Source organism: Gobius niger, assembly GCF_951799975.1.
Source record: "Gobius niger genome assembly, chromosome: 5".
In the NCBI taxonomy this organism is placed as follows: domain Eukaryota; kingdom Metazoa; phylum Chordata; class Actinopteri; order Gobiiformes; family Gobiidae; genus Gobius; species Gobius niger.
This window is the reverse complement of record NC_136856.1, coordinates 12,710,063-12,735,515: the sequence shown is the minus strand read 5'-3', so window position 1 is coordinate 12,735,515 and position 25,453 is coordinate 12,710,063. Positions and strand designations below refer to the sequence as shown.

The 25,453-nt window shown below is 39.4% G+C and overlaps 1 protein-coding gene across 1 annotated transcript; it reads right to left on the bottom strand.

The window, feature by feature from the left end:
- Positions 1–4,850: 4,850 nt before the first annotated feature.
- On the bottom strand, positions 4,851–11,231 carry pin4 (protein (peptidylprolyl cis/trans isomerase) NIMA-interacting, 4 (parvulin)). The gene is made up of 4 exons (XM_079556447.1): positions 11,111–11,231; positions 10,866–10,933; positions 5,924–6,043; positions 4,851–5,091 (listed from the first exon to the last, which is right to left on the bottom strand). Exons 1-4 carry the CDS (start codon positions 11,145–11,147, stop codon positions 4,933–4,935), a joined length of 384 nt encoding a protein of 127 aa, XP_079412573.1. The 5' UTR covers positions 11,148–11,231; the 3' UTR covers positions 4,851–4,932.
- Between the last annotated feature and the right edge of the window lie 14,222 nt (positions 11,232–25,453).

Here is a 25,453-nt window from a genome sequence, read left to right as displayed (position 1 = left end):
CTGCTCTCTGAATCAGTGAAATGTGGATTACTCACCGCTAACACCTTGGCTCTGGATTTGCTTGACAGCTTGCCCTTCCTCTCCATCTCCAGGTTGTAGGCGGCGGTCATTTTCTCCAGCAGAACTTCATCAGTTACTTTTGGATTTTGCAAATGTGACTTTATGTCAATACGGATGGTGTCATCTTGGAGTCCGGTAAGTATGGTTTGCAAAAACTGATTTTGGATGAGCTCTGGGCTGTACTTCAAGCCAGTGTCTGCTCTTTCTGAAGCAAAGAGTATCTGTTGCCTCAAGTCCATAGCTCGAACTAAAAACTGGACTGGAGTCTCTCCGTGATCTTGTGCAGCACGAGTTAAGGAGTGGTACAGCTCATTAGCATCTTTTTCAACAAAATGAGTCCGCAATATTTGTTTCAGAGCTTGCAATGACAAATCATCTCTACTTTCCAGATAACTTCGCAGTTTTGTTCCTGGAATAATAGCTTGAAGGACTGCATCAATAATTTCGCATTCATCATATCCCTTCTTTAATGCTTTTGTAATTTGTCTTTCTAAACTTGCATATCCCAGCTTATCCGTTTGATTATGTTCACCAATTTGTCCATTAATTTTAAAGTCTTTTCTATACATTGGGTGAACAACAGTTTGAGTTCTTTCAGACAAATTAGCGGCAGTAAGCGTGGTGGCAGAGGTGCGTGGTCTTACCACAGGTTCCGTGTTGCTGGGCGCAGTACCAGCTGTGTCCGCCAGAGGGCGGCGTGGCGACGTGGGACCAGACGTAGGCAGCGTTTTTCTCAGTTCATCAATTCTGTCATTTATTTTCAATAACAATGACATTCCTCCATCTTCAAGCGACGTGACATCCTCACACTCCAAATGCCGCAGAATTAGCCTTCTCAATTTGCGAGGTGAGTTTTTTTCTTCATCTTCAACATTGATTTCAAGTGTAGTGCATATTTTAAGAAGTTCCGAAGCAGGTAAGGCAATTAGCTTTCCCTCGATTTCTTCCAGCATATTTTCCCATTCAGACACTTGTTCGTGAAAGTCTGGCATGATTGGAAAGTCTTTTACCTTGGCTTTGATCGTGACTTGCGGTGGGTTGTGTAGTCTTCCTTGACCTCGCTTCCGTTAGCATTAGCTCCGTGATAGCTTCGTGTTGGCGTCTCTCGTAGCGTATTCCACTCACGAATATAGTCCACACACGCGCTCCGGTAGCCACAATCCACGGTAGCGATCCAGGTCATCCACAAACTTAATCCAACCGGGCAGAAACACCAAGATTTTGTTGCCCCCTCGAAATCACCAGGGAGAATCAGTTGGCTTTTCAAAGTTTATTTCGAGCTCAAATAGTACAGAAAAGAAAAGGGTAAACATAGGTCCCACGTCCCAGATGTAACAAGGCTTAGGCCACGGCCCGACTACTGCGCCACAGCTTCTGCCCTGAGGCTGTGGGCCTAGTTCTTTTAAACTAGCATCAACAGGTCACATGATGGACGCGCTTCCGGTTTCAATTAATAAAAGACAGTGTTTAATTTAGCGAAAAGATTAATAAATACTGTTATTTACAGTGAACCATTTACCAACAATAATAAAAAGTGCTTAAATACTTTGTTGAAAATGGGCGGACAACAAATACGAAAGTATATGTTATTTGACTAAATTTGGGGAAAAAAAGAATATAATGATAAACAAATCAGGACCTTCAGCACGCTCTGGGGCGGTTTGCAGCCGAGTGTGTATGAGAATCAGCACCTCCAAATCTGAGGCCATGGTTCTCCACCGGAAAAAGGTGGCTTCCCCTCTACAGGTCGGTGGGGAGTCCTTACCTTAAGTGGAGGAGTTCAAGTATCTCGGGGTCTTGTTTACGAGGACGGATGGAGCGTGACATCGAGAGACTGATCTGTGCGGCGTCAGCAGTGATGCGGTCGCTGTATCGGTCTGTCGTGGTGAAGAGGGAGCTGAGTCGGAGGGCAAAGCTCTCGATTGACCAAATGATCTACGTTCTCACTCTCACCTATGGTCATGAGATTTGGGTAATGACCGAAAGGACAAGATCACGGATACAAGCGGCCGAAATTAGTCTCCTTCGCAGGGTGGCTGGGCGCACCCTTCGAGATCGGGTGAGGAGCTCAGTTACCCGAGAGGAGCTCGGAGTAGAGTCGCTGCTCCTTCACGTCGAAAGGAGCCAGCTGAGGTGGCTCGGGCATCTGTTCCGGATGCCTCCTGGTCGCCTCCCGCGGGAGGTGTTCCAGGCATGTCCTATTGGGACAAAGCCTCGTAGAAGGCCCAGGACACGCTGGAGGGACTATGTCGCTTCGGGGTCCCCCCAGAACAGCTGGAGGAGGTGTGCGTGGATCGGGAGGTTTGGGCATCTCTGCCGCGACCCAGCCCCGGATAAAGCGGAAGAAAATGGATGGATGGATAATTATACACAAGTTATCCTCTGGGGGTTTCAGTGTTCTAGATTTCAAAACCTTACTTCTTTCAAAATTAAATTGATTATAAACATAAAATACTTACAGAATCCAAATTCTCTATGGAATTGTATTTCTACACATGTATTTGAAGCTTTAGCTCCCTGTTAAACGTTTTAATTTTCACAAATAGTTTATCGGACAAGTGGAAGAAAATGGATGGATGGAGTTTATCGTTATCCCAGTCTCTATAAACATAATTTGTCACCTCACAAGTACTGTATATGGAATAATATGGATATATGCTTCAAGCACAAATCACTTTTCATGGAAAAAAGAGTTAACAATGGTATAACTTACCTACATCAATTGTTCAATTGTAGGAAAAGCGGCTTAACGTATTCGTTCGATGAAGTCTATATAAATTCTCAGTGTTGCCAAAGGAATTTGCAATTGTTTTTGATTCTATTCTGTCGGGTGTCAAAATGCTGACGTCAACTTATGTTCACAATCCTAATGTAGATTCATCCCAAGAATGAATGAATTAAGAGTTATATGTTGGTAACTCTGACCTCTTCTTAAGTGTCAAAACAAATACCTTATTGCATAGATGCTGTCCTGTTGTTGACCCTCTTTGCTCATTTTGTCCTGGTACTGAAGATTGGATTCTTTTCTGGTAATGTTCTTATACACAAGTTCTGTTTGTGAATAGAAAACTTACTATAGATTTACAAGTTACAATCTAACTGTAAAAATGCAATGTTCGGTATTCATCTGATGAATCTCCCCTAAATGAACATTTCATTTTGAATTTAATATTAATAATGGCCAAATATCATATCCAGCTGTAAGTACTTCAACCAAACACCCAAACCTGTTGTATTTGAATCACTAATGTCCTCGTAGATCTCCTTGAATTAAAGCCCTGAAGACTAACATTGTAAACTGTAAAATGTATTTTTATTTCCACTGAAAACTGAAGCCTTGCACCCCTGAGCCTTGTTTCTGTTAATGTTATATATTTTTAAAAAAAAAAAATAAATAAAAATTGCCAGTAGTCGGGACGGGATTTTTTATTCCAGGATGGGAAAGGCCACATTTGCATATCGACTCCCTGGTTGGTCAGATTCGTACTAGCGCCTGAAAGAAACTCCAGTATCCTTAAGGTTAGGGTTAAGGAAAGGCTAGGGTTACTTTGGAAAACTTCACTTAGGGCTAGGATTAGGGTCAGGTATCCCGTTTCATTTGGATCAATAGGGCTCTATGGACCATCACAAATCAAGCGGGGTCAATACAACGCTCTCTGCTTCATTGAAAATAATGGGAGATCACTGAGATTGGGTGGTTGTCATTGGATTTGAGAGTGTTTATTACGGTGAAGAATTGTCGGATTGTGATGAAATGTAATTTGATTACCACGATAACCTGCCTATTGAGGCAAATGTCTGATATAAAGAGAAATTGGACTTCATTGGTCTTGTTGAATGTTTGTACAAACTGCCAAGAGGTAGCCTAGCGCGCATCAATAATCCATCTTAACTTTGTACTGAATTTCCGCATTTTTGTTCAAAATAATCATTTTCAAAGTTAAACGTAATGCAGACGAGAAAATGTTTTCGAAGCTCTTAGGTGACGTTCTTTCTAGTTTATTCGGCTTTAGATTTAGCTAAGGCATGACTTAGCTAACGCGTGTCATGACATTAAAGGAACAGGCCACCGATTTTACAGAAATATGTTCTTACCTGAGCTTAGACGAGTTGATGCGTACCTGTCTGGTCTTTGTGCGTGCCCTCAGTCACGCAAAACAACCAAACATGTTGCTAGCATTTGGCCCCTCCCAATGTATTCTTATAGCTCCAAACGGGGGTGACGTTGGAAGCTACCACGCTCTTCCACAGGCACGCACAAAGACCAGACAGGTATGCATCAACTCGTCTAACCTCAGGGAAGAACATATCTCAGTATGGAATAACGGTGGCCTGTTCCTTTAAACATCTAAACCATTAGTCAGGAAGCAACTAGCAATCCACAATCACCCTTGGATGACAAGCAGCGACCCAAATATGAGATTTATAACATATAATGTAAAATATTGCTTTCCTAAAAAAAAAAAAAAATGTTGTTCAATAATCCCCACATTTTGTTCCCGGCACACCAGTTGGGAAGCACTGTTTTAGGGTGAAAATAAAACATTGCGCACCAATATTGGACCTCTCAAACTAACACTAAAGGCCTACAGTAATTTAGAACTTCTTACAATGCAAAATTTTGTAAAACTTTCATAGACCCTACCAGACACAAACAGAACTAGTTGTAGAACATTGTTAGAACATTAGCATAACTGCAGCTTTGTACAACAGTATAGAAAATATAATGAGAAATTTAAGTGGTATTGCTGTATTGATGTATGGATGTATTTTATGATGCAGAGATACATTTATTGTCAATCAAACAATGTAAACAAAAAGACAGTCAATTTTACATTTCCGTGTTTTAAAAAGTGCTTGTGTAGCCTTGCATCACTTTTTTCCTTCCACCATAATAATGTGGTAGCCAAATTTGGTCTTCACAGGAGGATCTGTGTAGACGGGTTTGTCCATGGTGCTGACGGGTAAAGCGAACGCAGCATCCTGGAAAGGTCCTACCATCGATCCTCTTGTCATCCAGCCCAAGTCGCCCTGTGGGGAAAGAAACGACAACATTTGTAGTAAAAAAAAAAAAAAAAATCTATAAACATCAAAGGCAAACTTAGCACAGGGACTTTTTGTGGAAGAAAGTGTCATTACAACCTTGTGTAGGTGTTTATTAGAACACCGATTTCACAGTGGAAGCGCTCACTTTCCACTATACCAGCTCTTAATATGCAAGAGTGCGCATATGTTCGAAAACGAAGTTGTGCACTTAATCAAATTTCAGGTATTATTATTATACGATACAATTAGATGGTTTACAGCGTAATCAATGAGTAGTTGTGGTTTCAATTAATTATGGCAAGTAATTAATCTGGAGTGCCTCTAATACAGGGGTCACCAGCCTGTTTAGAGCTGAGGAGTACTTCCAGAGCATTAAAGGGACTAGACAGAGTTTAAAAATGTTAAAACTATGTATTTTCCCCATTACAGCAATGTCCTAATGTGCAAAATGAGCCCAGACCTATTTTTTATTTTTTCACCTCAACTGCCTCTAAAATCCTGCACTGTCACTCAAAAAGTTGTTAATTCGTGTGCATGACAAGTGTTGTCATGCACAAGCTTAATATAGAGACTGCCCTGGAGGATAGAGTGGGCATAGAGTTGGTGACTCTTGCTCTAACGAATAGCTATAGAGTTTTGTTCAGAAAGTACATCACAAGTGTACATACAAGTGTCTTGGCGAGTGGACAATTGTTTGTAAATGCCTTTGTGAAATGTCTTATATCTGTATGTCTTTGTATTTTGTGTTGATACGGAGCTGCTGAACTGCAAAACAAACTTCAGATTCTGTTATCAGATCAATGCTGTGCGCTCTTACTCCTTGTCTGGCTTTGTCTTCACTGTACTGCGAGGCCACTTCACTGAAACGAACTCCAGCTTTCAGCTTCTCCATCGCCTCCATGCACTTCCCATGTTTTTCACAAAGAATGTGTCGAACCTGAAAATCGGAAAATATTAATCATGTGTGATGCAATGCTGGATTTTTTTTATTGTTTTGAGTCATATGCAGGGTGCGATTTGCCAGGGGGAGGGGGGGGGACAAGCAGAAACCCCTTCTGGTTTTCTTGTCCCTGTCTGTTTCTTTTACCCCTATCCCTACTTCTGTCGTATTATTGTATTAAACATATAGCAGGAGATAGAATCGAAAAATTGGCTGTTTGTTCACCCGCTGGCCAATAGGTTGCGTTCAGGGCAGGTGCCAATACAACTCTATGAGAGAAAAACAGCTTTTGAAAGACATTTCCAAAAAGAACATGTCCAAATGTTTTCTCTGATCATCATTTGATAGTGATTGGATTCACAAACCTGGCATATGAATTTTATGGCTGAAAGTCCTTTCTACTGACCAACATCAAGCACATGTTTTTGAATATTATCTCTACTTTTGGACGCCTTTGTGAGGAAATAATTAGACATATGTTCATATGTGCTGGAAGATATGACTTTGAACTTTGTGACTATTTGTGTTTCATGTGATTTGGCCCAGGAAAGATATTAGCAATGATTTAAGCCCTCAAACTCAATTTTGAATTATTCACCTTATTCCGGAGGCTCGCGTGGGCGCCACCATTAAATATGCCCGCGCCTTTTTCTCCTATCTGTTAACATGGTCCACATAAAATCTGTTACTACGCGAAAACAAAGCAGTTTTTTGGCCGCGCAGAGAAACGGTGCAGTGTTGACGTGTTGGTGCAAGTGAACATTGGATATTTTACTCAATTTAATCTACTAAACATCAGATTTGAGCAGAGAATATTTTCCCTCGTTCTCCGTTTAAATGAACGGGCTTTGCACTCGACCGGAAGTGTCAGGACAATGGAAGTGCCGAGACAAAGCAAAAAGTGGCAAAAGTGGGCGGGGCGGAATAAGGTGAATATAGAGACGACATCTCGTCATAGAAGGGGGCGTGGCCTCGCCAAGGGGGAAAATAGAATCTTTTGGAAAAAACAGTTTTTCACTCTTTTTAGCCATTTCCTGGCGAAATATAAACTTATTTATCACATACAAATAAAGTCAAGTGTAAATCAGGTCCATATAGAATATAGATATTAATTCACAGCAGATTGTTCAGTAGAAGCGAAAACACGGCAGTCATAGCAAGCGCTAGCTAGCGCTAGCATTAACGAGGCGACAGTGGCGCAGATGGTAGAGCGGGTCGTCTCATGATCGGAAGGTCGGGGTTCGAATCCCACCTCCTGAAAGTGTACACTGTCGTTGTGTCCTTGGGCAAGACACTTCACTCACATTGCCACTTCACTCACATTGCCCCCAGTGTCTGCGTACACTGATGTACTCTCATTCATACACCAATGGTGTATGAATGAGAGTACATCGGTCATTGGTCAGAGTACATCGGCTCATTCATACTCCGATGGTGTATGAATGAGCGTATCTCCAGTAATGACTGAGATATGAGCCAAAAAACAAAGACATAAAAATATGCATATTGTCAGTTACCACAGTTACCGTCAGTTGCCCTCCCCCTTAATTTTAAACTATAGGCTCTTTAGAATGTTGTGATGTCACGTGAACGCTACCTATATAGAGTTTTGTAATGTGATGTCATATCGCTAAGCATTATGGGATTAGCAGCTGCTGACTGCTGTAAAGCGCTTTGAGTGCCTAATGTAGGTAAAGTTGAGACCATTTACCATTAGCATTCTGTTAGCATTCTCCGTTATTTATGGGCTGTTGAACCATTTTGCTCCTCTCCATGTCTTTTTATCTTTATTTAGTAGAAAACTATATTCATATTTCAGCATTTGTTAAAGTAGTTTTTGAATGATGAGAAAGTTAAGATTTTTCTCAAAATTGTTTTCCCCCTTAACTGTTTTCAAACATGACCATATATGGGCGATTCCAGAGATGCCCTGTTGTGATGTCACATGAACGCAACCTATTGATTTAATTTTACATGAGGCGGGGTGGATCTCTGCTTTAGCGGGCTTTGATGCCTCGGGAGTCAGAAACACTCATGGATGGCATGTCTCGTCACCAGCACCAGGATTTTTGCAGAACTTTGCAAATAAGTGTTTCTTTATGAATGCCCGGGATGGCACAGGCTGTTTGAAGTCTCTCATCTCCTGTCTCCCTCACTGCTCCTCGCTGAATGTAAACCAAAACTATACAGAGGAACACGTAACATAGGCCTATGCGTCTCATATATAAATATCTGCCTCGGAGTAGGCTAGAGGCCGGATCATTACGGCAGCGCTCACGCTCGCACCAAACACACGCACACACACACACACACACACACACACACACACAGTCATGCCAGACACACTGAGCAACTACTAGACAGTTACAACACTTCTTACAGCTTTCAAGATCAACAGCATGAAACACATGTGCTTTTTATGCACTTAAGTGATTGAGTAACTATCCTCCCTTCTGTCGCACTCTGGTCACAAGCTTTACTACTTCGCAAACATGAAAGGAAAAGGAAAGAGAAAACAAGACACCCCACATATTGCACTATCTTTTTAAAATGATTCATGATGAGTTCACTACATCTCTTCCTGGTGTGCCATGTTTTCATTGTTGTGATTAAGTTGTTAGTAATACATATAGATTAGATAGAGGTTACTAGCCACAATGTAATTGTGATAGCTAAGGCATCGAGCAGAGGTTCCCAAACCTCAGGTCATGACCCGCAAAATTCTCATGCCAACAAAACCGGTCAAAAATCAAGCTTAATTAATAAAATACGTAATATTGAGAAAATCGACAATTCAAATCTAGTTTAGTGTGTTTAAATTCTTTACTTCACAAATCTATGCTGTTTAGAATAAGGGTTGCAAAATTCTGGGAATCTTCAACGTTGGGCAGTTTCAATAGTAATTACCGGGAATTACAGGAATTAATGGGAATAAACAGGGAATTAATACAACTGACAGACATGTATAAACTGTATTATGAGAATCAGATTTGATATAAAGTGAAATATATCACAGCAGAGATGAAAAGTGTCAAAGAAATCATCGTCATGTCTGAGCACGAGGATGTGTTGGGGACGGTGTTTGAACGAGACATAACAAAGGGATTTTGTAAATGGATTCCATGTTTGTATCTGTCTGCTGAGTTCGGGAAATTCCATAGTTACCATGGAGATCCGCCATCTTTGCAGCTGTTAGCATACATTTCCAGAGACTAACATTAGCTAAAAACAGCATAAAAAGTGGAGAAAAAAGCTGGAATGGAAAATATCCATTAGTTTACAATTGCTGCTAATCCCATAATGCTTAGCGATATGACATCACATTACAAAACTCTATATAGGTAGCGTTCACGTGACATCACAACATTCTAAAGAGCCTATAGTTTAAAATTAAGGGGGAGGGCAACTGACGGTAACTGTGGTAACTGACAATATGCATATTTTTATGTCTTTGTTTTTTGGCTCATATCTCAGTCATTACTAGAGGAATCCACATGAAACAAAAACTGTTACAAAGTTCATTATCTCCTCGGTCGGCACATATGAACTAATGTCCAATTATTTTCCCTGAAAAACGTCAAAAAGTGATGACAATATGCGAAAACATGACCATGATGTTGTCCTATAGAAAGGACTTTCAGACATAAAAATAATATCACAGGTTTGTGAATCCAATCACGATCAAAAACTGATGAGGAAAAACATTTGTCAATTTTCGTTTTGGAGATTTCTTACAAAAACTGCATTTCTACATAGAGTTGTATTGGCCCTGCCCTCCACCTGACATTATGACATCATCACATTCTAAATCGTGAACACCACCTATTCACCAAGTGTTTACAGTATTACAGTATCATACTGTTTTGGGTATGTGCCTGGGGTGTGACATTTATGGTTAAAAAAAAAAGAAAAGTGAACTAATTGTTTACTCAACGAAAAATGAAAGTGTTTTGACAGGTAAGTTTTGCAAATTCTCAACATGTTCCAATTGAAACTTTCCAGAAAACGTGCAGGACAGTGCTCGCGACCCGACCCTCGCTTTGGGAACCACTGGCCTCGAGTAAGGGCACCATATTTGTACAAATCTAAAACCAGACCTAGAGAGACTTATCCATGCATTTGTCTCCAGCATGTTAGACTACTGTAACGGCTGCTCACTGGCCTCTCTAAACGAGCTATCAGACAGCTACAGTACATCCAGAACGCTGCTGCTCGAGTCCTGACAAGAACCAGGAAATACGACCATATTAGTCCAGTGCTCCGGTCTCTGCACTGGCTTCCTGTCACTCAGAGAATAGACTTTAAAACAGCTCTGCTTGTTACAAGTCTTTTCATGGTTTAGCGCCGAAGTACATCTCTGACATGTTACAGCCGTATGAACCATCTCGGGCCCAGAGAACCTCAGGGAGGGGCCTCCTGGTGGTTCCAGAGTCAATAATAAACACGGTGAGGCTGCGTTTCAGTTTCATGCAGCTAAAATCTGGAACAGTCTTCATGAGGATGTGAGACAGGCCTGACAAAACTCAAATCCAGGCTGAGAACAGTTCTTTTTCCCCAGCATATGACTGAAAGTATTTTATCTGCACTCTTGCCTTTTACTGTAATTGATTAATTTCATGTTGATGTTTTTATTGATTCTATTTGCTCTCTTGTATTTATGCAACTGTGAAGCACTTTGAATTGCCTTGTGTATGAATTGTGCTCTACAAATAAACTTGCCTTGCCTATTTATTGTCTGCGAAGTAAAACGGTTACTACGAGCCAAAATATGAATCTATAATTGAGCTATGTGTTTATGCTGAGCCCTGATCATTATTACCTTGACAGCAGTGCCTCCTTTGGGTGTTTTTTCTTTCTTATCAGCCTCTGCGCTCCCAGAAGCGGCTCCTGCACAACAAAATAAGTTTGCGTTTACAATAATGTAATTACTGTAAGAAAACGCAACTATAAACACCAGCATGTTGCATTGACACATTTAAGAGAGTTGTTAGCCATCAATTTATCAACTTGATCATCTAAATTTAAGCCGAATGAGGCACAATCGAACTCAACGACAGCACGGACCTTTACCCCCTTTACCCGCTTTGCTTTTTGGTGCCATTCTGGATTTATATCAGACAAAACGAGAGAAAAGTGAGCACTACTTCCAGGACGTGTGCTACCTGCGCAGGAGGGTGCGCAGACGACACACGGCGCTTCTTCTTCCGTTATGAGGTTGCATGGGTTTTGACAGCGCCACCTCCTGGACAACATGTGGCAAAGCGTGTAAGCAAATACAATAAGAAAAACCTTTTAACCTCTTAACTCCCGCCTGAACCGAGAGGAAAAGATCCTCTCTCGGCTCATGTCATCAGATTTTTTTTCCTTTATTTTTTCGTCAATTTTTTGTCTTTTTATTTGTCACTTTTAGTCACTTTTTGTCATATTTTTGTAATTTTTTCCCCAATTTTTTATCATTTTTTTGGTAATTTTTGTCACATTTTTGTCATTTTTTCGTCAATTTTTTTGTCAATTTCTTGTGACATTTTTGCCACTTTTTCATCAATTTTTCGTCACTTTTTTTGTCAATGTTTTCTACCTTTTTTGTCACATTTCCATCATTATTTTCATCTCAGTTGTGTTGCTATTTTCACAGCTTTTTTCCAGAAGCTTTTGGATTGGGGTAAAGCCAAACTGGAGAAATGTAGTCAAAAAAATATCTTCAATTTTAGTCGACTAAAATTGCAAGTAAATAGAGTCGACTACATTTAAGCTGAATTTAGTCGACTTTGCATTTATAATATTCATCATAATCATATTTAATCTTGTTCCTCTGCTTCATGGAGCTGCTCCCACATGAACAAAGCTCAGAGCTGATCCTTTGGCAGAGAATTTACATGATCTGAGGCTCTTTCAGACTGTCAATAGATGTTTGGATGATTTCAGTCTCTCCTTTTCATTTTTCTTATTTTAGTCGACTAAAATACCTGGACATTTTACTCATAGTTTCAGTCTCATGAAGAAAACGTTTAATTTAGTTTTAATCCAATTTTAGTCGTCAAAATTATCACTTTGACTAATATTTTAGTTGACAAAATTAACACTGCTGAACCGAGCACATTTTCTTTTGGCTTTACCCAAATCTAAAAGCTTCAAAACGGGGATGAAAATGCAACAAAAAAGCGATGGAAAAAATGACAAAAAAGTGATGAAAATGCAATAAGAAAAGAGCAACAAAAAAAGTGACAAAAAGCGATAAAAAAAAAAATGTGGCAAAACACTTGATAAAGCGCAGCAACAACGCGAGGAAAAAGATCAGTTCAGATCAGTTTTGCAGGTCTTAGCTTTCAAATGAGGCGTTACACTGGTCTATAGGCTGTCACCTTATACACTGCGTTCCAAATTATTATGCAAATTGGATTTTTGTGTCAAAAAGGTAAACAAAAAAACAATAATAATGAAACTCATGGATGGTATCGTGTCTTGGGGCTCTATGAATCACTGACATTAATCTCAGTGACCTGGGATGATTAGTTGTCGGGTTAAGCCCAGTTAAGGGAAAAACTACTGAAAAAGGGTGTTTCAATTTATTATGCAGATCATCATTTTTAAGCAATATGGGAAAGAAAAAGGGACTTTCTGCTGATGAAAAGCGTGAAATAGTTGAATGCCTTGGTCTAGGTATGAAAACCTTCGATATTTCATGAAAGATTAAGTGTAATCATCATACTGATAAGAGATTTGTGGATTATTCAGAGCACACTCCGGTTTGTGCCGATAAAGGCACAATATGGACGGTTTCTGCCAGACAAACACATCAGATTAGGAGAACAGATGCCACAAAGCAGCATACAGGTATTTGAAGCTGCTGGTGCCTCTGGAGTCTCCCGAACATCAAGTTGTAGGACCCTCCAGAGGCTGCAGTTGTGCATAAACCTTCTATCCGGGCCTCCCCTAAACGGTTAATTGCTGGGTTGCAGGTGACATCACAGCATTCTAAAGGCCTATACTATTATATAGAGGAAAAATAATTTTGTTTTTGAGGACATTTTTGGTCTTGTACAGAGAGATCATGGACCCAGTGACTGATATTAATGATCATTTTTCTAATTCATACATTTTTTTTTTAGCTACAACTTGTGAAAGTGTAATGCTGTTAATAGGAAAAACTGGCTCCTGCCCCCCGTTGGGTCCGATGACGTCATCATATTCTAGAACCTGCAACCCAGCAATTGAAGCTGATGAACAGAAACGGCTGCAGTGGCTCAGAAATACATGAAGACTCATTTTCAAACAGTCTTGTTCACTGATGAGGCTGTGTAACCCTGGATGGTCAAATCAATGGAGTAGTGGATGGTTGGTGAATGACCACAATGTCCCAACAAGGCTGTGACGTCAGTAAGGAGGTGGCGGAGTCATGTTTTGGGCCAGAATCATGGTGAGAGAGCTGGTCGGCCCCTTTAGGCCCTTTTAGGCTCCCTGAAGGTGTGAAAATGACCTTTGAAAGATATGTGGAGTTTCTGACTGACAACTGTCTTCTATGCTACAAAAAGAAGAGCCGTGCTTTTCCCTAACAAGATCCTCTTCATGCATGACAACGCACCATAAAGAATACCTCTGCATCACTGGCTGCTATGGGCAAAAAAGGAGAGAAACTCATGATGTGGACCCCCTCCTCCCCTGACCTCAACCCTATTGAGAACCTTTGGAGCCTCAACAAAAAAAACTTCTATGAGGGTGGGAGGCAGTTTTCATCCAAACGGCAGCTCTGGGAGGCTATTCTAACATCCTGCAAAGAAATCCAAACAGAAACTGTCCAAAAACTTACAATTTTAATGGATTTAAGAATTTTAAAGCTGCTATCACCCAAGGGCTCCTATGTTAAAATATAACTTGACCTGTTAATATTTTTTTGATTGAAATAGCTTTTTTTCATTTCAGTAAATATGACCTCCTAATGCTACAAATATAACAAATGACCATTTTCAGTTAACTACAAGCTTTAAAATGCATTGAAACGATGAGTTGCATAATAACTTGGAACAGTGGATTTTGAGGTTTTTACTATATTTATTTTTGAAAAAAATACTGTTATCACTAGGAATTTTTTTCAACCACATTTAAAGTATCCTCTACCAGTTAAAGACTTAAAAATTATGCAGACTCTCATTTGAGTTGACAATTTAGAAAATCTTAGAAAAATGTCATTTGCATAATAATTTGGAACGCAGTGTAGATTTGGCTAATGCTGAATGGGACAACATGCACTTGGTTAAGGCAGGGGTTAATAAAGGCATATCTGGGGAAAAGCTGAAGTTAAAATATGATGGTTTCTGCAAATGGATAATGATCATAGTATCTCAATAGGCGATGCAAGTTTATTTGTAGAGCAAATCAAAATGCTTCACAGTTGCATAAAATTACAAGAAAACAGATAAAATTACAAGAAAACAGAACAAAAAACATCAACATAAAAATGAATTCATTACAATAAAAGGCAAGAGTGCAGATAAAATACTTTCAGCTGTCATATACACGGGCAAAAAGAACTGTTTTCAGCCTGGATTTGAACATTGTCAGAGTTGAGGCCTGTCTCACATCCTCGTGAAAACTGTTTAGCTGCATGAAACTGAAACGCAGCCTCACCGTGATTATTATTGACTCTGGAACCACCAGGAGGCCCCTCCCTGAGGTTCTCAGGGCCCGAGATGGTTCATACGGCTGCAACATGTCAGAGATGTACTTCGGTGCTAAACCATGAAAAGACTTGTACACAAGCAGAGCTGTTTTAAATTCTACTCTCTGAGTGACAGGAAGACTGATATGGTCATATTTCCTGGTTCATGTCAGGACTCGAGCAGTAGCGTTCTGGATGTACTGCAGCTCGGACAGCTCGTTTAGAGAGGCCAGTGAGCAGCCGTTACAGTCGTCTAACCTGCTGGAGACAAATGCATGGATAAGTCTCTCTAAGTCTGGTTTTTGCACAATTTGTGTGATCTTAGTAATGCTTTTCAGATGGTAAAAAGCTACTTATTGCTTTGATGTGGCTGTTTAAGTTCAATACACAGTCTACTGATAGACCGTCGTTAAAAATACAAGACAGCCCTGAAATCTCTGTGAGCAAGGCAAACCTGAAAGACAAGACAACATGTGTGCAAGACAGTCCAAAAAAACTCTCAGAACTGGAAGACTTTTGTAAGGAAGAATAGGCAAAGAGTCTTGGCATGCTCACAATAAGAAATTTCAAAACTGAGATAAGCTCTTTTTCTGTTATTTAGAAAATCTAAAAGATGAATTATTAAAATATAGCATAATAGGAATGTCTCATCTGTAACTTTATTTGCAGATCATTTCTTCTGCTCCCTGTCACCGATTTCTCTCTCCATCTCTCACACAGACAACACTCCATGAGAGTGTGAAAGATTAACTTTTCACACTCTCCGTGAAAGGCTAATCTTTGTTCGGTCAAAGTTGATAAACCTCACCTACCCACTTCTTACAGTCAAAGATCCAATTTTACTTTCAGTTGAGATCAGATAAGAGGAGTTACTAGAAGATCGTTTACATATTTTGAATACCCTTTTTTTGGTGCAATTTTACAATGTCTTGTCTTATAACACGCCTCTCAGCACCTAAACCATGGTGAAATCGCTGATTGGCGGGTTTTATTTTCCCTTCCCCCACGCTTCACGGAAGAGCTGCACCGCACGGTTATCAATTTAGATGGTGTGAGACAAGGCGATAACGCAGCTTCCATGATGAGAGTGTACCCCACTGCGTTGTCAAAATGACTCACAAACCCCTGTCTATCCCCAGTGTCAGCCAGCTGAAAGTGGCATTGTACCGCAGATTTAGTTTTGGGGGTCTTCTGCCCCATACAAATCTTTAGAAATGAATTACCATGCCATACAAGTCAAACAATGGCTTACCCTATTCTATTCTATACTCAGTGGTGGTAAGCTAACCACAGCTGCCCTTGGGGTAGACTGACAGAAGCAAGGCTGCCAGTCTGTGCCAGCCCCTCTGACCACCACCAACCACACACATGAACACGAACGAAAAATCTTGTACTTCTATTTTTGTGAGGACACTAGTAGACATAATGTATTACCCAGACCCTAACCCTAATCTAAACTCAATTCTAACCCGAACCCTAAAACCACATCTTGACCCTCCTTCAAATAAGTGAGGACCACCTAAAATGTCCTCACTTTACAAAAATGCTCTCACTCGGTTGGTTAAAAACTCAAACTGGTCCTCACGATGTCGTGAGTACAAGAACACACACCCACACACTGCTTTATTCGTCAATATACAACAACTGTACAACAAACTGCTACATTCATTCTGGCCTATGGTTTTTAGTGGTGGAGCAACCAGGGAGAACAGGCACCCTCCACACAGAAAGGCCCCTCCGGCCCATCAAACCCGAGGACCAGCTGTGAAGCACAAGCACTAACCGCTGTACCACCCGTATTTACTGTATGACAGATATATCATAATGACAAAAGACACATTATTATCCATGATCAGTATATTCAGAGCATCCACGCAGTTCTGCCTTACTGCCACAACTTATGAAATAAATGCTCAAACTTGCCAAATCTACAGAGCAACAACCTGCATGGTTACAAGTAAATAAAACATCAACGCCCTCAGAGTTGTTGCAAGAGGAAAGTCCATCTTTAGAAACAATAATATTCTTTGAAACCAGGCTTGTTTTGGCATGTGTAAAGGATTCCATATTGTGCCATGCTTTCTGGAGTTGCGTCTGGGCACACGGTGGTGGCATCACATCACCGTGATGTCACCCCGCCATCACAACATTCTTGTTTTGTGGGGCTTTGTTTAATATCCATGCCACCGGGATTGACCTGCAGCCTTCTCTCCACTTAAAACTCCGAGCGCACATACCGAAACAATACTTCAAGTCTCGCGAATTGGCAACAATCAATGGCGCAATCGATCATTAAAAAAAGGGTTTTTCCAAATGTTTTATTAATGAGCTAGAGAAACACATTTCAACTTTTCAACAACCTCATCACTGACATCACGGATAATTGACTTCACACCTCACTCTTCATTCTTGGCACAACTACAGTGGAATTTCCATGGGCGCAAACCACATCAATGACCACAAATGATAAACCTGAAGCATATGAAGGAAGTCAAGATGCCCCTGTGGGACGTTTACCAATAAATTAATGATACCTCAAACTAGGGAAAATACTCAATGAAGAAGTTCATCCCGGGGTTTGTGCTCGTGCAAAGTGTCTGGGTTATGGGTTAAAAGAGCATTTGGCTAAAGATTATACTGAAAATGTGTGCAGTTCATTTTGTGTTCATTTTTCGTTACCACTGAGTTCATTTACAATGAACCTGCAAAGGACTTAACATGTCAACCACAGATAACATCCTGGTTTCCACGCCATGCAGATTCATTTGCAATGTTAAGAGTGAAAACAGTGCAGAAGCATGAATAAATCAAGGTCTCCCGTCTGGCTGTAACTCATTTGGAACTGATATATATATAATAGGTAAAAGGAGGCAATCTTGATGTTGTGAAACTGGCAGATCTTTATCCCAGGACGAGCTGAGACATAGCCCCAGTGTGTGCCCGGGGGGTGGGCACCTCTATATCTAAACTTATTTCTATACAAATGCATTTATTCCAAAGAGGAAAAACCTTGTATTGTTGTGTAGTTCCAACTTTCTTGTGATATTTTGCAACAACAAAGCAGTCAGCATTTTACACCCAAAAATCGCTTGATAAATTGATTTGTTGCAATTATCAATGAGTCTTTTGATATGGTGATGTCACTAAATGTTCAATATTGCTTCATCTGAGCAGTTTCTGTAGAACAGTCTTTGCCCACAAAACGGTCATACAAAAGGGCTTTGCATTGATAACATATTTTTAGCAGACCTTACATGATTTTAGTTTCACATTTCTTAAGTGAAACTCTCCTTCCTTTGTGGTTACTACCCTGGGATATTCCCATGTGTGCCTCATGTCGTGTCAATGTGTGTATTAATAGTCTTTAACGGACCACTGTAAGTAGTTCCTCAGAACAAAAGCAGAAGTCTTAATCAGACAGGTTTGTTTTTTTTGTTTTTTTGCTTTTTGCCTAGAAACTTTTCTCTTGTTCCTAGAGAGTGAACTGAAACCCTTTCATAGCATTAGACAGCATTTAACCTCGTAACCCCCACATGAACCGGGCACATTTTCTCGTTTTATTTTTTTCTTTATCCAAATTTAAAAGCAAAGAAGTGGCCAAAGTGCTGGGAAAGCAACAATAACGCAATAATAAAAGCGACAAAAACACACAAATAAAGAGTGATGAAAAAAGTGACCAAAAACACGACAAAAAAGCGATCCAAAAAGTGATAAGTACACGGCAACAGAGCGACCTAAACGTGCTGGAGAAGCGACAGAAACGCGACTAAAGAGTGAGGAAGCAGCAACAAAAGAAATCAACAAGAAAGCCACGAACGAGCCACAAAATAGTAACCAAAACACAACAAAAAAACTACAGAAACCTGTCAAAGTTACAATCAGTTTTGTAGGCCTTAGCTTGCATATGAGGCGTTACTCTGGTCTACAGGCTGTCAGCTCCAGTCAAGAAGCTTTTAGATTTGGGTAAAGCCGAACTGGAGAAAATGCGCTTGGTTAAAGGCGGGAGGTAAGAGGTGTTAACAACAATAAATACAAGCCTTATCAATATTCGGACTGCTCAATGCTTTTTCCCCTCATATTTTGCTGCCATAGCTAATATAACATTTTACATTTTGAAATTCAAACTCAAACCCTTCACAACACATCAAAATATATTTGGATTTCCAAGTAAAGAGTAATAACCCTAATTCTGGTCAATGAAGGCTGAATCAGGGAAAAATTAAACTACATCTTATTATTACATCAAAGTTAACCCACAATCAGGACTGGAAGAGAGAGGACCACAGCAGGTCTCAGTTGAGTTAAATCCAGTCTACATTTTAAATAAAAGTGGATTATAGGAACTGGGAATAAAGCATGCCTAAATCAGGACTGTGCACAGATTCGGGCAGACACAGGTGAGAGCCTTCACTTGTTAATTCCAATGTGACTGGATGAAGCTGTACCACAATTTGAGAACCTCAGATTCTTACAATTACCTTCAATGTGGAAAAATATCACACATGCGTGGCCAAACATCCCCAATACACTCATTTTATAATTTTAGGTAAAACAGTAGCCCCCATATTGCCGAAGAGGTGGTGAGATTGCAAAAGATAAGCCACAATTATATTCAGATGTGTGTAGGTGTCATGACATCGACAATGTTTCCTCTGCCGTGAGTATAAAGACTGGTACAAATCTCCCTTTCACCAACACAACAAGGAAGGAAGTGCCTGGAGGAAGAAAGTAAAGAGAGAGAGAGTTGAGAGATTGAGATAGAGAATGAAGTTCATTTTTGTTTTTCTGGCTTTGCTGCACTTTCATCAGCTGCAGGTACAGAGCAAGCCCTTCAATCCCATCAGGCCTCTCATCGACAGACTAAGGAGCCTCAATGAACATTCAACGATTAACAGCACTTTGGTAAGAAGGAAGAACATCATTGTTTTGACTATTTTAATGCAACTTTCATTAACTGTTTTTAATTACTTTTTTCTTTTTACATTTAGTCAGAACTTCAAGTGCCAACGAGCAATATGGTAGAACATACTGTAAGTACTGCTCTTAATCTGTAAAGACTAAAGTTGACTAAAAAGTAGGATAAATCACGACTAAACATTTTAAAATGTGAAAGTAAATGAGTAAAAACTTGTCATAAAAAGGTAAAACTACTAAAGCAGAGTTACTTATTGCACTACTGATGATCCACAATGAAAAGCAAAATATGGAACAACGCGCATATTATTTAAGAAAAATAGAAATTGTAGAATTCATTACCATTTCTATTCTTCAGTTTTTCAAAAAATAATTCTGTATATTTTAATTTAGTTTTAGTCTTAGTCTTTTGACGAAAATGTAATTTATATTTAGTCGAGATTTAGTCAAAAAAAATCTTCAATTTTAGTCTACTTTTAGTCGACTAAAATTGTAAGTAAATTTAGTCGACTAAATTTAAAACAAATTTAGTCGACTTTGCATTTATAATATTCATTATAATCATATTTAATAAAGCTCTTCTGCTTCATGGAGCTGCTCCCACATGAACAACGCTCAGAGCTGTTCCTTTGGCAGTGAATTTACATGATATGAGGCTCTTTCAGACTGTCAAAAGTTTGCATGATTTTAGTCTCTCCTTTTCATTTTTATTTAGTCGACTAAAGTATCTGGACATTTTAGTCATAGTTTTAGTCTCATGAAAAACCTTTAATTTAGTTTTAGTCCAATTTTAGTTATGAAAAATCACTTTGACTAAAATCAAGACTGAATATTTTAGTCGACGAAATTAACACTGCTTAAGTGGTTGAATTGTTTTCATACCTCACCCCTATGTCTGCCTCTGTACAGGTGTGCTGTGTGATGAAGTTTAAGAAGATCACGAAGGAGGCGCTGAACTCTGTGAACGTGTCTGCAGGTCACAAGCACCTCATTGGAGAGGCCAAAAGATTGCTGGCAAAACTTCCCTCACTAGAGGTTGGTCAAACTCAACGCAAAGCCTCACCTGTATTCATTGTTTCTTTATTTAAGCAATATTTATCTTAAAAAGTGAAAAAAACATGTTACATGTGTCATATAGTCAACACATTGATGATCTCATTCGTGGAAACAGTCATATGTTTTTCTTTATTATTTATCTGAAACTTTGCCAAAGGGCTTCAAGTATTTGTGACATTCTCATTTAAAATATTCTCATTATATGCAGTATTATTATTATTAAATTAATGGAAAATATACTTACACAACCCAGACGGGGGCAGGACTGTTCTCCATTAGGCCTCAGATAATATGAGGTATCAGTTCTTGGGCCATATTGCTCCCTTTAAAAGGACATGTGCACCAAGTTAAGCACAAGCAGGCAAGTCAGGGCACAAAGACTTTGGACATAAGTGTCTCAAAAGTTGCTTTTCTTGGAACTTCAGCAACAGTACCTGACAGTTTGTCACAGCTCTGCAGACTGTTTCACTTCTTGGTTTGAGCTATGTGACTATGAGTAGCACAACAAATGACACTTAAGTCAAATATTTTGAGCCACAAGAGACAGGTGTGAACCAACGACGCCACTCAGCACATCTCTGAGCCGTCTGCAGTTTAGTTTGGTGCTTTTTGTCCACACTAGATCACACCAGAGAAGACATGTCTGAAAAAAACAAAAAAAAACATAAATCTGAATAAGAAGATTTACCATCATTTCTGTCTTAGGCCCATCATGACTGCACCAATGCACAGGAGAAGTGCAAAACCGAACCAGCGACGACTGCCGAACTGAAGAGGAAACCTTTCGCAAAGCACATAGAATACCTGAAGCACTTGAACTTGAATATAAGTAATTGAATTTGTGGGATAATCACTAAGAAATGTATTTTTTTAACTTAGGTATTTATTTATTTATTCATTTATTTATGTATTTATTTATTGAGTATGAATTCGATTATTTATTTAAACATTATTTATTCATTCAACGTATTTATTGTAACCTAAAACACTGGATTTGCCCCTCCACTTTTTTATGATTGTTCAATAAATCTGATTCTGTTATTATAGAAATGTGCCATGTGTTGCTTTGACATTACATGATCCTCCGACAAATCACATACTGTATCATAAGTCTGTCCAGCCAGCACACGCTTCGACAATCAATCCAATCTTTGTATGAATCAGATATCGCCCTTGCCAATGCTCAGAATGAAAACTGGCTCCCCTTCACTGAGCGAGTTTGTAAACTTCAGATCGAGTGCAGCCAGAGAAACTAGAGGAGTGAGGGAAGGTTGGATCCTCCCCCTCAGAAAAAACTGCACTTAGACGTTCGAACACACAGCCTGAAGCAATTAGAAAGTCTCCCTCAGTCTATTCATTTCATTTTATGCACTTCCCTATTATTACTATATTGTGTAAATTGCCACGTGATTTGAATTCTGTGTTTATTAGGCTGGCTTTGACATCTGACAAAGGGATTATCGCTGAAAATGATCTTATTCTGCCCACTCGGACACATTCACATGAATAAATAAGAATTGCAAACAGCACAAACTAATTTAACAATGCTCATAGTTACTGAATGTTGCCCAAAATAGGTCAAAATCGATTGTCGTTGAACTGCAAGCCTAACTGGATTCCTAAAAAAACAAAACTATGACCAGGTCTAAATTATAACACACAAAAGCAGGACACATCTCCCTCACCATCACCTCCCACGCACTCTATCAGCGTCTATTTCCAGCCTTCAGATTACACACAACTATGAACATGTCACTAACCTATGTAGTGGAAAGTACTGATGACTTTTAAGATAAAGGATTGTTTTGCTTTTGACATCTCACTTACACACAGTTTCTGAGTGCATAATATTGGTGATTAAGTAACTGATGTGATGGCGTGATCGATGTAAAATAAGAGCCGTTTCAACACCTACACAGGAAACTGATAATGATAAATACTCGACAGATTAGTTATTTTGTCTATGTTGTCTTAACAACATTCTTGGCTCTGGCTGGAGATTTGGATAAGGGTCCTGGGGTGCACTGCAAAATTTATTACATGTTTTTCTTATTTGTTTTGTTTCTACATGTGTGTCAATTGTTGATTTGTTCACTTTTTATAAATGGATGAGATGTGAATAAACATGCATGTTAATAATTTTTTGAACTTGTAAAACAGTGACTGTTTGTATTCTGTGAGTTGACTCAGACTCTGCTCTTCAGTCTGGTAGAGTTGCAGGTGACATCACAGCGTTCTAAAGGCCCATAATATTATATAGAGGTAAAATGATTGGGTTTTTGAGGTAATTTTCTTGTACAGAGAGATCATGGACCCAGTGACTGATATCAATGGTCATTTATATAATTCATACATGCTATTTTTAGATACAGATACCCACAGATACTGGGTCCAGTGACATCATCACATTATAAAACCTGCAACCCACCAATTACACACAAAAGGTTGTTTAGTGTAGGGACCCTGTACGCAAGTCCATCTTGGGCTCCAAAATTACTGAAACAGCCAAAGGTGAATTACAGAGCGGGGAGAGTGGTGGAGGGTTATCCCCACTTGACACCTTAACCATGGTGCAGAAAACACAGTCACATGGTCTGGTTGTGAGATGCATTTGAGTCATAACATTCTGCTGGAAGAGAGTCATTAAGAGACAAAATACCTCAACCATTTCAAGTTGTATCACTAATTCTTGGTAGTACCGGCACATTTACTATTATAATTATCATTATTATAATTGCGCATTGAGTTGCCCTGTGTACAAAATGTATGGCATAAATAAACATGCCTTGCCATTATACTTATTCTTATTATGTTTCTTTAAAATGCTTGTGTTTTCCATTTGCTGTCCTGGGTGCAAACCATGAGACATCAAACTTGAGTGATGATCGTTCTATTTTAGAGACAACAAAAAAACGTGTTAGTACTGTATATGCGCTGTTCCCTGTAAACTGATTTTCCGAAGCTGCTTTGGGTCTATGTTTCAGGGATTTGGTCTTGGTTCATACCATTATTCAGATGTTACTATTCCATATACTCTCCAGTGGAAATAGGCTCTGGGCAGCCTGCTACTACATGGTCGATGATTTCTTCAAATTTCCCCACATATCCTACATTCAGGATGTGTTCCATCCTATATGATATAATGATGGTCTGCTATTATCATCATTATTATTATTATTATTATTATTATTATTATTATTACAGAAGAAATTGTGAGGGGAAAAAAATGTCCCCACATGACACTATTGAGTCACTATTCTTGCTATACTTTACACATTTACGACAGGACTTCCTGTTTGGCTGAGATCAACGTTAAATGTAGACTTCCTCAGGAAACTGATGCTCTCGTGGGCCACATTATACGATACCCTAGGATTCTCATTGAGGCTCACTGTTTATGTTTGTCATTCTCAGAAAGCTTTTTGCAAACAAACATAAAAGAAACTATATGATTGACAAATTAAGATTAAATTCCTCTCTTTAATTTAACTTCATAGATAAAGAGAGGAATGCACAAAATCAGACTGAACCTGATTTTGCACATTATTTACTGCACCATTGTCCAATAATGAGTTCTATCCCTTAAGGAGAGGAGCAGCTGCCTTGCTTTTGAACAATGCAGGTGGAAGGTGACGCTCTGAAGTAAAGTGCAGCCCGGGGTTCACCTTCTGACCTGCCCCCAGCTTTGATATCAGTGCTGAGGAAGAGACGCAAATGCCGCCCCCATGATACAGCACGACCAAAACAACATCATGCACCAAATGGACAAAACATTCTTGTGTCCTCATTTTAGGTCTCTAAGAACTCAATGCAGAGTCAGAATTAAAATGTGTAAGAACAACACAAACGTTGGGTATATTTGGGGAAAAGAAAATTGCATATTTGGTAAACAGTACTTGGAAAATGGTAAAATGATGCACAAAAGGTCTGCATTTAAGTCCAAGATGTACATTTCTTTCTTTTTCTTTCTTTCTTTCTTTCTTTCTTTCTTTCTTTCTTTCTTTCTTTCTTTCTTTCTTTCTTTCTTTCTTTCTTTCTTTCTTTCTTTCTTTCTTTCTTTCTTTCTTTCTTTCTTTCTTTCCCAGCAAAGGCAACATAAAACAGACACATGCACAGGCACAATGACAACTGTGACTGTCATTGTTACTCATAGTCATAGTCTTTTGATTAGTCACATGGGTCCGAAAAACAATTGCCTTTTGTGACGGAGCCACATATATAAAAGAATAAAGAAATATGTTATTGTATTTACTTTTCAGAAAATGCGCTGGTCCACACAGTTCTCTTTGCAAGTCATTCAAAGGACACTGCTTGTTCCTACATGCCTCTGCTGTCTGGGAACTGCCCACAAGAAGCACAGTTGTTTATTTGTAGGGATGCCCCATTAGCTAAAAGCTTATATAATCAAATACTACCCTTGGGGCATAAAAAGTCTCTTTCTTCTGTGCATTTACTTTCAGGGTCACAACAGCAGATAATTCGCACGATCCAATGTGACACGGTATTTGAAATAGCCTTTTAGACATACCCTCCTCCACTTGTTCAAGACTGGGACTAGCACAAAAGAGGCAGCCTCTGTCACAGCACAAGGATCAGTAAAGTAAGTAAGTAAGTAATTAAGTGCTTTATTTGTCATTGTACAAGCGTACAATGAAATTGTGTTCAGTTGTTAGTCCCGAGCCACTGCAACTAAGTCGCATTGCCACTTTGGGTCATTGACCAGCATGTTCTTGGAGGTCGGGGAAACCTGGCTGGTGCAGCGCCTCCTGGGTTTGTTCCAG